At 43.4% G+C, this 14,552-nt stretch overlaps 2 protein-coding genes across 2 annotated transcripts in view; one reads left to right on the forward strand and one right to left on the reverse strand.

Annotated features, from left to right (window-relative positions):
• Positions 1-353: 353 nt before the first annotated feature.
• On the forward strand, positions 354-1,866 carry RPS27 (ribosomal protein S27). The gene is made up of 4 exons (XM_070396274.1): positions 354-397; positions 707-815; positions 1,409-1,519; positions 1,776-1,866. Exons 1-4 carry the CDS (start codon positions 392-394, stop codon positions 1,802-1,804), a joined length of 255 nt encoding a protein of 84 aa, XP_070252375.1. The 5' UTR covers positions 354-391; the 3' UTR covers positions 1,805-1,866.
• Positions 1,867-2,083: 217 nt separating this feature from the next.
• NUP210L (nucleoporin 210 like) overlaps positions 2,084-14,552 on the reverse strand; it is a 53,310-nt gene continuing 40,841 nt past the window's right edge. Inside the window, exons 31-40 of the mRNA XM_070396273.1 lie at positions 12,787-12,962; positions 12,031-12,248; positions 11,384-11,520; positions 9,374-9,500; positions 8,995-9,144; positions 7,094-7,344; positions 5,997-6,198; positions 2,939-3,037; positions 2,477-2,551; positions 2,084-2,394 (exon numbers count right to left, since the gene is read on the reverse strand). Of these exons, the coding sequence (XP_070252374.1) occupies positions 2,294-2,394; positions 2,477-2,551; positions 2,939-3,037; positions 5,997-6,198; positions 7,094-7,344; positions 8,995-9,144; positions 9,374-9,500; positions 11,384-11,520; positions 12,031-12,248; positions 12,787-12,962 (1,536 nt within the window). The 3' untranslated portion in view covers positions 2,084-2,293. The remainder of the gene's footprint in view (positions 2,395-2,476; positions 2,552-2,938; positions 3,038-5,996; positions 6,199-7,093; positions 7,345-8,994; positions 9,145-9,373; positions 9,501-11,383; positions 11,521-12,030; positions 12,249-12,786; positions 12,963-14,552) is intronic.

Consider the following 14,552-nt stretch of genomic DNA (forward strand, 5'->3'; position numbering starts at 1 on the left):
TTTTTTTCTTTTTTTTTTTTGAGAGAGAGAGAGAGGAAGGGAGAGGGAGCGAAACATCAATTGGCTGCTTCCCGCACGCCCCCTACTGGGGACCTGGCCTCGAAACCAGGCGAGTGGCCCCATCAGGACTCGAACTGGTGACCTGTCGGTACCGGCGCGAGACGCTCCCCTCACCCCCTCGCGAGCTCCCTCAGCCCGGACCCGCGTCCGGCCTCTGCCAACCCCCGACGATGGCAGCCCTCCTCGCGCCCACCGCAGGCCGGGGTGGCAGGCGGACCTCCCCAACATGGCGGCCGAGTCCCGAGGCGTCACTTCCGGCGGGGTGGCGGATATAAGGAGAAGGACTTCCGCTTCCGCCCCTTTCCGGCGGTGACGGCCTCCCCGCGACGACATGCCTGTGAGTTCCCGGGGGCAGGTTTCGGCGGCGATCTCGCTCCCCCGCCCGCCCGCTTCCCTCGCGCCGGGCGCGGATCGCAGGGGGCCCTCCCCGGCCCTCCCCTCCGCGCCGCCGGAGACGTGAAGCGCAGGGGCCGCGGGGCCCCGCCTGGGCGGCAGCGGAGCGGAGCGGGGATAAGATGGCGGCGCGGCCGCGCAGACACCCGGCGCGGCGAGGGGCCGGCGCTCCCCGGTGTGTGGCCGCGGGGGCCGCGTCCGCTCCCCCCGTTCCCGCCGCGGGTCTCTGAATCTCTCCCTTTCCGCCTCGCAGCTCGCCAAGGACCTCCTGCACCCCTCCCCGGAGGAGGAGAAGAGGAAGCACAAGAAGAAGCGCCTGGTGCAGAGCCCCAACTCCTACTTCATGGACGTCAAGTGCCCAGGTGAGGCCGCCGGCGGCGGGCGGCGCACGGGTCCGGGCGCGGGGTGTGAGCGGCCGCGTCTCCGCGGAGCCGCCCGGATTTCTTAGGGTTTGACCGTGCGAGGCGGGTGAGGTTTTGTGCTTTAGGTGGAGCGACCCGGAGTGACGTCCCATCAGAACCCCGCGTACCGACCCCATGTCCTTGTGTTAGAAGCCGGGCTGATGGGCGGTGCTTCCGCCCCGGGCATGGACGCACTGGCACCCGGAGGAGAGGGGTGGGTGCCACCCATTGCCCACCCTCCTTCCCTCCAAAGCGGAGGGAGGAGCCGCTATTTTTTGATCTACGCGTTGTTGTTGACTCCACGCCTTTCCGTGTCAGCCCTAGGATGCTAGTCACACGGTACCCAGAAATTCACAGGTGGGGGCAGGCGGTCCGTATTGCTTCTGAGCTGGCATTGAGGTGTACCTAGACCCAGGTAATCGGGTTTCCAATAGGAGAGTCAATTTCAAAAGTTTACGTAACATGCAGGTCTTAAGAGTTAGTACATTCTAGTTGATGTGTAAGTGAAGAAAGGCGTGGAAAAAAATACAACCCCTTCTTGACGTTTTTTCCAGGATGCTACAAAATCACCACTGTCTTCAGCCATGCACAAACGGTAGTTTTGTGCGTTGGTTGCTCCACTGTTCTCTGTCAGCCAACAGGAGGAAAAGCAAGGCTTACAGAAGGTACATGCTTTCAAATGTCATTTGGGCTTTGGATCTCATAAAGGATCATATGTAATGTAAATGGCCAGACTTGTAAAAGGGAGTTGTATTACCAGACACAACATACTTCTTAATCTCACGTGCTGCTGTGTGAAGCTAGGATGGGGAGGTGATACGAGCGGCTTTCCTGTGGGTGGGGCGTCAGGCATGGGGCCTGTGAGTGTGGGGCAGGGGGAGCGGGCTGCCGGCAGCTCACTTCTGAACCTTCTTCTTCCAGGATGCTCCTTCAGAAGGAAGCAGCACTAAACGCACCTCAAATCAAGATGAGTGGGAAACCATCCCAATAAACACATTTTGGATACATCCTGTTTATTGTCTTGTTTTACTGGTAGGAAGTTCTTACCTCAAGTATTCAGGGCCAACCAGAAGAATGGACTGCTAGTCATTTGGGGCAAGTAAGTAGCCAAGTATTTAATAAAAAGTCCATTTGGGACGTTTCTATCTGCCTAGGCTCATTGAGTAAATCTTCAGAGCTTGATTTAAAAATGGGGTTTACCATATAAATGAGATATTTACTTTCACTGTTATGTTTTCTTAGAATTAAGAACAAGTTGCTCTTCGAAACACAAGCCAGCACAACACTTTAACAGAACAGCTCAGGACCCTTTATTTACAATTCTCAGAAACCTTGTCTGGAGGCTTATAAGTATAGAGGTGGTTGCTAGGCAGCTTCTGGTGGCCAAGGGTTAGAAATCTCCCGTTTCCTACGGTTAAGGAGACTTGTCTAAGTACAGGTTAGTGCTTTATGCTCCACAGCCAGTGTTGTAGCCGACTCTGGGCTGGCGGGGGTTGTGGGCTCAGGAATGGAGGGGGAGAACGTGTGGAGGCGTAAGAACCTAGAAACAAATGGGAAAGGGAGGTGGGTGAGAGGTAAGATACAGATACTGGAATGTGAAGATGAGGATTGTGATTCTTTACCTGTCAGTGGTGCTCCTAGAGTTGGAACGTAAACAACTGGAACTGTCTGTATCTTGTTGAGAAAGGCACTGTATGCTGCAATAAGAACAAGGGAGATGTCAGTAAAGAGACAGATTCCTTCGTTGGAGGAAGGGCCCTTAGTCATACTTCAAATAACTTCATGGTAATTAGGAAATTTTTGTTCAGTTTTTAGAGTTCCTTATCAACTGGCCAAATGATGGGGCAAGTGCAGGTGTAGACCACATCATCTCTAGCTGATGATTTAACCCAAACTAGCCATTTAGCAGTATCCACTTCTGCATGGCATTTGCCACATCCAAGGTGATAGTGTAACTTGAGCAGGACCTTTATTTAATCCAATAGGTGACTAGGGTTAGGGAGGCTGAATCTGTTTCAACTGCAAAAACAACTAATTTTCATCCTTATTCAGTTTTTGAAATGAAGGATATAAGGACTCCTTACCTAGAAAGATGAAAGCTGTTGATGCCAGCACTACAAAGAGGGTAAAAAGGATCTGGTAAGAACCCATGAACTGGAGGACACCTGAATCTTCACATTGATCTATGCATTGGCCAGAACAGAAGAAGAGAATAGTTACTTAATAACACATCCAGGTCAGATGTTGCATTTAAAACCTTGTGTGGTCATAAGACTATCTAGCAGAAGCACTCGAAACCCAGCCCTTTAGGACATCAATTTTTAAAACATGTAATACCTGGTTATTTAGTCAGCTGCACTGACCTCTTTCCCTTAGACTGTTAAATTAAAAAACGACAGCCACCCTGGCCTGTGTGGCTCAGTTGTTTGGAGCCTTGTCCTGTATACAGAAAGGCTGCAGGTTCAGTCTGTTCGGGGCACATGTGGAAGGCAACCAATTGATCTCTCCCACATCAATGTTTCTCCCTACCCTTCTCAAATCAATACGCATGTCCTTGGGGGTGAGGATTTAAAACAGTGATGGCGAACCTTTTGAGCTCAGCGTGTCAGCATTTTGAAAAACCCTAACTTAACTCTGGTGCCGTGTCACATATAGAAATTTTTTGGTATTTGCAACCATAGTAAAACAAAAGACTTATATTTTTGATATTTTATATATTTAAATGCCATTTAACAAAGAAAAATCAACCAAAAAAATGAGTACGCGTGTCATAGGTTCGCCATCACTGATTTAAAAGAACTAACAGCGGGAAGCCCGGGGAGGGTTGGGGGGCAGGAGGGGGTAGTAAGAGGTCAACCAAAGGATTTGTATGCATGCACATAAGCATAACCAATGGACAGAGACACTGGGGGGTAGGGGAGGACGGGATTGTCAAGGGCGGGGGGGGGAGGGGGGAGACATGTAATACTCTTTGTAATACTTTAAGCAATAAAACAATTAAAAAAAAGAACTAACACAATAGCTGTCCGGTGTGAATAAATTAAAGCTAAACTTGTTTTTGGTCAGATTAGCAAAAATATTTTTTTGGTATGCCCAGAATTTTAGAAATTACTTGGTGCCATGAGGTGAGAAAGGTTGGCTTCATCTTACTGGCTTTTTCCTATCTCCAAAGTAATAAACTCCAATTCTTGAACCTCTTATTTATTATTCTCAGCTTACAGGAATATTTAAAACTTCTGCCACTTAAAAATGGCTTTTACCTTTCCTGTGCATTTTAACTAAATTTGTAATCTATGGTGATTCGATTTATATAAAATTTTTAATTGACTTGAGAGAGAGGGAGGGAGGAACATCAATTTGTTCCACTTATTTAAGCATTCATTGGTTGATGATTATGTGTTCCCTGACGCGATCAAAACTGCAACCTTGACACATCAGGGATGCTCTACCCAACTGAGCTATCTGGCCAGGGTGTGATTTGATTTCTCATTCTAATCCCTGTAACGTGAAACATTTCTTTGGATCCCCAGAGACTTCTTAAATCCAAGGGCCCCTTACCCATTTTTACTCAGGATGTCATTTCTAGGGAATATTCTGATTTGTATATAATGTCCTTAATAAAACTTGCGACTCCTGTCTTTGAATCATATTTGGTATCTGCCTTTGGTTATTTCAATTTCTTCAGTGTCTAGAACTTTCTGTCCCACCAAATGATCTGAACTTCCAGGCTTTCCAATATAAATTGTGACCAGGCCCTCATACCTATTTCCTATTCTGCATCTATAGTATAGGCCTACCTCTAGTCTTAAAACTGCTCTCACCTTACTCTTTGATAACTGCCTCACTGAAGAATAAGGTTTCTTGCCGAAACCGGTTTGGCTCAGTGGATAGAGCTTCGGCCTGCGGACTGAAGGGTCCCGGGTTCGATCCCGGTCAAGGGCATGTACCTGGGTTGTGGGCACATCCCCAGGGGATGTGCAGGAGGCAGCTGATCGATGTTTCTAACTATCTCTCCCCCTTCCTCTGTAAAAAATCAATAAAATATATTAAAAAAAAAAGAATAAGGTTTCTTGAAGTGCATATACTGAAAAGATTGTCTATACTAATTCCTGATCAGGTCCTACTGCTCAAAGTCCAACTAAAACAGGTCAGGTGTATTACTAATTTTCCTAGCATCCCTTTCATAATCAGTGAGTTGATTAGAATCAACTCTAGATTTTAAAGCTGCTCTAATAGAGCACAGATTGGAGTTGAACACTTTCTAGTGGTGGGACCTTTAGACACCTCAATTCCTCAACTCTAAAAGGGAAAACATCTACCCTTTTGAGTTAGAGAAATGCATTTAAATATGCTTAGGATATTTATTGACAAGCACATTATCAAAGTGTTTATATAAGCAAATCTTTCTCCCATTAGATGTGCTAGGGTTCAGCCTAATTCATTCCCAATAATTAAGAGTACTGTTTCCCTCGAGGGAGTGGCAAGTGCCAGTGGCATGAGAATGTTTCTCTGGCTTAACATCTCTCCGTAACTTCCCATCTCATACAGATTGGCATTTCTAAACTGGGTAATGGCTAGAATTAGGATTTGGGCAATAAGTCTTGTTTCTAGGGTTCGCCTTTTGCACTTTGCTTGATGCAGAAAGATCTGCTAAATACTTTTAAAGAAAGTGAAACATTTTTCAAGAGGTTTAGAATGGAAACTGACAGACTTATTAAACTGACATGACTATTCTTAAATATATGTTAAGTAACACATCTAGCTAATGATAAGCTATCTGAAGATTGTGTTTTCAGTGGGCTTGGAAATTGATCCAAGCCCCAGTTAGAGAGTAATCTTGGTCAAGTGGCTGAATGTTTTCCATTAACTGAATTGTAACGCCTTATTTTCCTCTAGATCAGCGGTTCTCAACCTGTGGGTCTCAACCCCTTTGGTGGTCGAATGACCCTTTCACAGGGGTCACCTAAGACCATCCTGCATATCAGATATTTACATTATGATTCATAACAGTAGCAACATTACAGTTACGAAGTAGCAACGAAATAATTTTATGGTTGGGTCACAACATGAAGAACAGTATTTAAAGGGCCAGAAGGTTGAGAACTACTGCTCTAGATTAAAAGTAGGACCCCCATTGCTCACCTGCACCAGACTTCTTACTAGCTCTCACTAGCACAGCCACACTTTGACCTGTGAGCACACAGGAAATATTGATGAAAACAGGTGATGTCATCTGCTGAAGGGAAGTGAAGTTGACTACTCTTACGGGGTAGATAGCAAGACCAGGTGTGAGGGAAGAGTGACTCTGGCCAGAGACCACTAGAACCGGGGAGCTGGGGAAGACCTTGGAGAAAAGAAAATAGCACTGTTTGAAAGAAGAAAAGGCAGTTTTACAAAAACACACACAAAAAAGGAAAAGGCAGTTTTGTATTCTATATACTCCAATCTTAAACACACACAGACACCTGGATTTCTAGTTTAGCTAACAAGTCATTTTTTCACTTAGATGTATTGAATGATAAGGGGGAAAGGTGATCTGTGAGAATAAAATAGGCTTCAAAAAAGTTTTAAACTAGAATTTTAAAGATTGTTTTTAATTAAGAGCATTGGTGCCCTGGTCAGTGTGGTGCAGTGGTTAGAGCACTGGTCCACACACCAAAAGGTTGTGGGTTTGATTCCTGGTCAAGGACGCGTATCTGGGTTGCAGGTTCATCCCCGGCCCTGGTCTGGGCGCATGCAGGAGGCAACCAATCCATGTGACTCACATCCATTTTTCTCTTTTCCACCCCCTCCTCCCACTCTCAAAAAAAATCAATGGAGATCTAGCCATTTGGCTCAGTGGATAGAGTGTCAGCCTCTGGATTGAAGGGTCCTGGGTTCAATTCCAGTCAAGGGCACATGCCTGGGTTGCGGGCTCAATCCCCAGTGGGGGGCATGCAGGAGACAGCCAATCAATGATTCTCATTGATGTTTCTATCTCCCTCTCCCTCTCTGAAATCAATAAAAATAATATTTAAAATAATAATAAATAAATGGAAAGACTATCCCCAGGTGAGGATTAACAACAACAAGATAGTATTGGTGTTATCTTCCAGCTAATAACCCAGATTTTAGACTGGGAGCCCTCCTGAATGGGACAGATTTTCTTCATCCTGCTTAGTATTTCCTACGGTGAATTTTATCATCACAAAAATCTCTTTTTTCTAAACTGATCTGTTTGGGTTCAGTTCTTAACATACCTCTAGCTTCTCAAGAACTCTGTCCACTCCCAGTACTCTTATCTCCCCGATGTCTCGTTTGTGGCTAAGCACCAGTTCTGACTGGTTGATGTAAAAGGCTGGGATGAAAGGAATGAGAATTCTTTGCATTCCGTTCTTGCTATGTTCACTGATGAGTGTGGCCCACCCATAGACTGAGGTGTCAGCCAGGCTGAGGGCCTGGAGCAGCTCCTCTGGCTGGGGTCGAACCTTGATTAGGCAGACATAAACCCCTGAAGAAAAGAGGACAATCTGAGCAGGAATGTTCAGAGGCTGTGTTGAGCCAACTGAATTAGGATAAGAAGTAAAAATGGTGACATGTAAATTCAAAAGGAAATGTGAACTTAGTTTTGTTATTCAGTTAGCACACGATGGACCACCAAAAGAAAACAGGGAACCCACAACTGAACTTGTTGCTTAAATTGGTAAATCAACATGCCAGGAAATATTAATACAGTGCAAACAAATTATGGGGATACAGAATGAAGTAGTCAATTGGTAAGATCAGGAAAGGGTTTGTGAAAAAAAGGCATGCTTCGAGCATGGTTTAATCACTTCTCTATCAAACCACCACTTGGTCTTATTTCTGTCAGTAGTATTTTTCTAGTTACCCATGCTCAAACCTTTACTTCCTTTACTTCATTCCTATATCCAATCATCCTCCAAATCGTGCTAACTCTTTGAAATGCCTCTGACATGTCTGCCCTGTTGGTATTTCTTTGTTACTCTAGTCTAGACCCTTATCAATTCATGCTGGTATTATTGCAGTGGCTCCATTCACTAGTCTCCTTGCCTCCCATTATTCACTCAATCTTGTCCATCCTATGTACTTCCAGTAAATACTTTAAAACTGCTTTCATTTTATTTTTGTAAACTTATCTGGGCTCTATATTGCCTGAAATGTCCTATTTTCTTTACATCTAGCTCACTCTTAGTCATCTTCTAAAGCAGGGGTCCTCAAACTACGGCCCGCGGGCCACATGCAAATACAAATATTGTATTTATTCCCGTTTCGTTTTTTTACTTCAAAATAAGATATGTGCAGTGTGCATAGGAATTTGTTCTTAGTTTTTTTTTAAACTATAGTCCGGCCCTCCAACGGTCTGAGGGACAGTGAACTGGCCCCCTGTTTAAAAAGTTTGAGGACCCCTGTGCTAAAGGGCCATTTACTCTGTAAAACCTTACTTTAACACCCATGTTTGATGTAGATACTCTTTTCTGCTGCTCTAATGCCCCACGTGTATTTTTATTCTAAAACTGATCACTCTGCAGTACTAGTGAGAGTTATAAGCCTTGTCCTCCTCTTTGTATCTGCAGTGCGTGTCACGGTACCAGGCATTCTGTTTGGTGCTCAACAATTTGCCAGTGAACCTTCCTTCAGTGGTTGCTCATTACCATTCACACTGCCTGGCCGTGGAGTAGACACTCCCCCATGATGGAGCACTATCCTGTTCACATTTGACATGAATCTTCTCATTTTAGATCAGTTGATTTATGTAAAGTCATCTCAGTGTCATACCTGTTTCTACTTTCTGCTTGTTAACGATAATCTGCTTGCAATAGCCTTCAGTTCAACAAACATTCAAACACTGTGCTACTTGCTGAGGATAAAAGATGAATGAGACCTAAGCCAAGCCCTTACAGAGATAACAGGGACTAACAAAATAGTAAGTTATAATAGAAAAGCATTTTGTATTGTATTATAAGCAATAGGAAGGGATTATAGAGCCACGTTTAACAAATTAGAATGAATTAAAAATGTTGATTGAGAAAGAGTCCGTATATAGCAGATGAAACTGGAAAATATGCATGCAATCCAATAAGGTGACAACTGTACAAATATGAAAATAAGGGGGAAACCAGATTCAACTGGTGGAACCCACCTTTCTCCATGCTGAAATATGAATGGACATGAAAGACTTTACTTGCTGGAATGTCTAGTGAAGTGTTACTGAACTGTATGTGACACAGTATGAGGGTCTCTGGAAGAAGTATTGTTGTAATGGCCGAGGCTTGACTTGGGGTGCAGGACCCTAATAAGCAGAAAAGAGGTAAACAGCTTTATCACTAAAAGATTTTTAAAAGGAGATGCTGTTACATAGAAGCAGTCAGGTATAAAAAAGGATGAGTCAATGATTTATTTGTTAAGGTAGAGTCAATTCTGAAATAAGAAGAAATTTATATTGCTAATCCAAAGGGGGAAATTAATACGGGAAAATGAGAAAGTTGAGAACAATCACCCATACCTATAAGAATCCTGACCTTTAAGATTGACACCATTTCTGCCAGTGGTGATGAAGAACTTGAACACAGTTGAATTGGGAGTATTGGTGAGATAAGTCTTGAGGTAATAACTGAGTGTTAATCTTGACGATGCATTGACAACCACCTGTCAGGAAACCGAAGGCAAATCTGGACCTCAGTTCTCAGAGAATCTGGTTCCCTCCTTCTCTGCCTCTCATAACTTATTTGACCAAAAGCATCTGTTTCACACAAATTGCTCTTCATGTGCTAACGTATTTGAGAACCACAATATCTTACGGAAAGAAAACATTTTCTAAAAGGAGGTCTCTGTCCATTATTCCTTCTGACATATGTTCCCTTTGTAGGATTCCCTATTAAAATGCCTTTGAAGACAACTGCAGCTTTACAGAATACTCAGTATACTTTGCAATGTTCTGCCTTATATTGAGCACATTTTTACACTTGTTAAAATCCCTCCTATTAGGCTCTAAGCTCTTTAACTTAGAACCCTAATTTATCCCTGTGCATCCTATACTGTGCCTTGTATGTAAGGCTTAGTGCTGAATGATTACAAAGAGATATGATGATAATGATCCTTTTTCCCCTCCAAATATCTTCAATTTAATGTAATATACTGTCCAGTCTCCTCAGTACTACCACAGTTTGTTTTTAAATATTCAAGGACCTTAAAGTTAGTTACATATTGTAAAAACCATCAGTTAGGTCTCAGTTTTTAGCTTACTTAACCTATTAATAGTATTTCACTGGTTGATCATTCCCTTCCTCTTGAAATAACTTCTTCACTTGGCTTCCAGGACACCAAAATTTCTGGGTTTTCTTCCCACTTCACTGGTCATTTCTTAGAAGTCTCTCTTATTGGTTCCTCTTCTGCTCTAAGAGCTCTTAATATTGGAGTGTCCCCAGAGTTTAGTTCTTGGGCCTTTTCTGTTTACACCCATTCTCTTAGTGATCTAATGGCTTTAAATGTCATCTCTATGCCAATGACTCCCAGACTTTTATGTCCAGCTACCTCATGTCCAGTTTTACTAGTACATGTCCAAAACTGACTGACCTTCTCTCCAAAGCTATTCCACTCACAGATTCCACATTTCAGTTGATGGCAACTTTGACCTTTTAGTCAATCAAAAACCTTAAGTCATTTTTTTTTTTAAGGAATAGTTAATTGAATTTTAGGAAGAGAGGAAGGGAGAAGAAAGAAACATTGATGTAACAGTCCGACATCCATAGACTGCTTCCTGCATATCCGCTACTGGGTATCAAGCCACAACCCGGACATGTGCCCTGACCAGGAATGGAACCAGCAACCTCTTGGTGCATGGGATGACGCCTAACCAACTGAGCCAGGGCCTTAAGTCATTCTTAACTGTTGCACACTCTACATGTAATCTGTCAGGAAATTCTATTGGCTCTACCTATAATATATATGTAGAATCTGATTAACTTCTCATTACCTCCTCTGTTACCACCCTGATTCACCATCATACCTCACCTAGTTTACTGCAATAATACTCTTCCAACTGGTTTCTAAGCTTCTACCCTAGCCCCTACAGTTTAGTACCAACCAGAGGTCACAGTGATATTTTAAAATGTAAGTCAGATGAGGCATTCTTCTGGTTAAGAATCCTAATACTGCCCGAGCCAGTTTGGCTTGGTGGATAGAGCATCGGCCTGTGGACTGAAGGGTCCCGGGTTTGGTTCTGGTCAAGGGCACATGCCCGGGTTGCGGGCTCAATTCCCAGTTGGGGGCGTGCAGGAGGCAGCTGATCAGTGATTCTCATCATTGATGTTTCTATCTCTTTCTCCCTCTCCCTCTCTGAAATCAATAAAAATATATTTTTTAAAAAGTTAAAAAAGAAAGAATCCTAATACTGTTTCCCTTTATATCCCAATAAAGCTTGTTGGCTCTTTTTATATCTGATATGTGACTGTATTTCTCTTTTATATGCATATTCCCATTTATATAAATAGACGCCCTTATCTCTTCAATCCTGGTATTGTTAAGTTTACCTCTCGATAGGTTTTCACCAGTCCTGGGATGTCATGAAAGATTGTTGCTATTCCTGGACTCCGGGCCACTCCTACCCCAGTGACAGTGTCTGTTTGTAGAATACTGTCAGTAGAAATCATCCATATCCCAGGTTCACCTAGGAAAAGATAAGAAAAAGCACTTGGTTGCAACCTTTTGAATAAATTGATGGTCACTTTAACCTTACTCAGACTCCAAATCAGTAGACCATTAAAGGATATAGATCTCTCTTCCCATCCAGCAAGAACACCGGGCTTTGAGGATAACTTAGAACTAAAGCCTTATTACCCTTTCCTTACTTTTATTTCATCCTTTACTGCTCTTCAGCTAAGCATTTACCCTCCTTCAGAAGCTGGAAATGGAGGAGAAGGCACAGTACCCTACATTGTCTACATCATACATTACATAGAGCTATGCATTCAATAGGCATTTGATAAATATAACTGGCTGACTTCTGATGGCTAGCTATTGAGAGAATTGGGCATTGAACTGAGAATTATCAGTTAACATGAAAAATAATAAAATGCATAAAAACACTTTCGGAATTTAGATAACTTAGGAAAAAATCCTTTAAGGGAAGAGTTGCTTTGTAACCACTTGTGAGGTTAAGAAAGGAAGGTGTCCAGACCATTTTGGTTGAGGAGGTGAGTACTGAAACAGATGACATCTCCAACAAAGGTGAGCTTGGCGTCGGGCTCGATGGCGTGCTCGACAGCGACAGGAATGTAATCTGCCATGCCTGGGTGTCTCCGATCCCAGAGCCCCACAAGTGTCACCCCTCTGTTCACAGCCTGGGCCACGTAAGTGTAGTTCCTATTCCCTGGTCCAATAAGTAGGAGGTCATCTCTGAAAGTAGATATGAAAAGCAGGAATCTCTGAAAAGGGACAATAGTTAGAAAACAGTTCTGGGAACAGACCCTATCCTATATAATAAAAGCGTAGTATGCAAATTGTCCCCTCAACCGTGCACTGGGCCTCTAGTTACATTATATTCAACAGCACAAAAGTTCAGAAGAAATTCTACAATGGACAGTAAGCAAGTAAGGGCCAGAGATCTGTCTATTACCTTCACATACCAGTATATAGTGCCCAGTAAGACTTTTTTTCTTTTTTAATTAAACATTTTTTTTCAGTACGACTTTTTGATAATATTCCAATTAGCTCCGTATGGAAGCTTTCTGTGAACTAGGACTTGACAGATTCAAAATATCCTGATATTTTTCTTCATTGAACAGCTAATAACTATTCTGGTCTTTTCCCATCGTAATGAAAGAAACAAAGATCAGATTCCAAGTGCAGAACATGAGAGCAATTTACTGGAGCTGCTATATAACACTAACCTAATCTGCAAGAATTTCTACCATAGTGTCATTGACTTCCATACCTGTTCAGAGCCAGATAAAGCTGGGTATTGTGTGTGTGGAATTTCTCTCCGATTCTATTATAAAACTGAACAGTGAAGGTGAGAGACATGCCCAACGGAAAGGCTGATAGGGTTCTTCCTTGGGCCGTGTATAGCTTGGATTGGCTGCTCATTCGCAGGTATGTCACTGGTGCTACCTGTGGGAGACAAAACCTACTGGTACAGAGAAGGATGCATTGGAGAGGAGTTGTGTCCATATTCTGAGATTTATAATCAACTAGAGGCCCGATGCACGAAATTTGTGCAAGAGTAGGCCTTCCTTCCCCCAGCTGCCGGCACTGGCTTTCTTCCAGCCGCTGGCAGGCACCTGGGACCCTCGTTTCCCTCACAGCCCTGGCTTCGTCCGGAAGGTTGTCCGGAAGGATGTCCTGTCTAATTAGCATATATGCTTTTATTATTATAGATGATAAAAAATGTGTCCCTCTTTCATATGAAATAATTAGCTCTTGATTTAAAATGACTTAAATCAGAGTGAAATATGACAGTATAGGAAATGGCTTTTAATTATTAAAGCTGTGGGAATGTGAAGAGAAGCTTTTTGAGGAAAGAACTGCAATTTATTTTGTGCAGAGTGCTCAATATTGTTAAATAATTATTAAGAATAGTATAATTTGTTTTTTAACACTGTAAGAGATAAGCAGTGATAACAAGAAAAGTTCAGCTTTGCTTGGCCAGCGTGGTTCAGTGGTTGAGCATCGACCTATGAACCAGAAGGTCACAGTTCGATTCCCAGTCAGGGCACATGCCCAGGTTGCAGGCTCCATCCCAGTAGAGGGCATGCAGGAGTTAGCCAATTGAAGATTCTCTCACATCATTGATGTTTCTATCTCTCCCACTCCCTTCCTCTCTGAAATCAATAAAAACATATTAAAAAAAGAAGTTTAGCTCTAGCCAGTTTGGCTCAGTGGATAGAGTGTCGGCCCGTGAACTGAAAGGTCCTAGATTTGATTCCAGTCAAGGGCACATACCTTGGTTGCAGGCTCCATTCCTGGCTCTGGTTGGGGCACATACAGGAGGCAACCAAACTGATGTGTCTCTCTCACATTGATTGACGCTTCTCTCCCTGTCTCTCCCCTTCCTTTCCATTCTCTAAAAATCAATGGAAAAATATCCTTGGGTGAAAATTAATAAGAACAAAAAAGTTGATTGTACCCCTGTCCGGTATGGCTAAGTGGCTAGAGTGTCATTCCAGGTACCAAAAGGTCTCAGGTTCGATTCCTGGTCTCTCTTTTCCTCTCTCCCTCCATTCCACTCTCTATGAATTAATGAATGAATAAAATATCCTGGAGTGAGGATTTTAAAAAAGTATATTATAAATTTGTTTCACAGGCCACAAGGAAATAAAAGGACTGTGTACAGTCTTTGGGGAAACACATGGAGATGAGACGGGGTAAGATGAGTCTAGGGCCTTGATGGGCACATTTCCGTGGTAGGGAGCGCAGTTGGGATGGCCCACCAACCCCATGAGCTGGCCCAGCAAGTCCTGCAGCATAGAAACACCAGCTGCGATTCCTCTGCCAGCAGCCCTGCTGATCCCTGGGCCCCCAGCAGTTCTAGCGAGTGGCACTCCAGCAATGCCAGTATCTGTGGGAGGAGATCCCTTTACTGTTACTGCGACCAGCTTCTCCCCTCGAAGCAGCACTAGACTGAAGACTTGCTTCTCTTCTCTTTCTGCTTGTTTTGAGTTCTTTGGCTTGATCTTCTTGAATTCATCACAACCACATAGG

The sequence above is a fragment of the Myotis yumanensis genome, unplaced genomic scaffold, assembly GCF_028538775.1.
Source record: "Myotis yumanensis isolate MYYU_CA2020_CCGP unplaced genomic scaffold, mMyoYum1.0.hap1 SCAF_17, whole genome shotgun sequence".
In the NCBI taxonomy this organism is placed as follows: Eukaryota; Metazoa; Chordata; class Mammalia; order Chiroptera; family Vespertilionidae; genus Myotis; species Myotis yumanensis.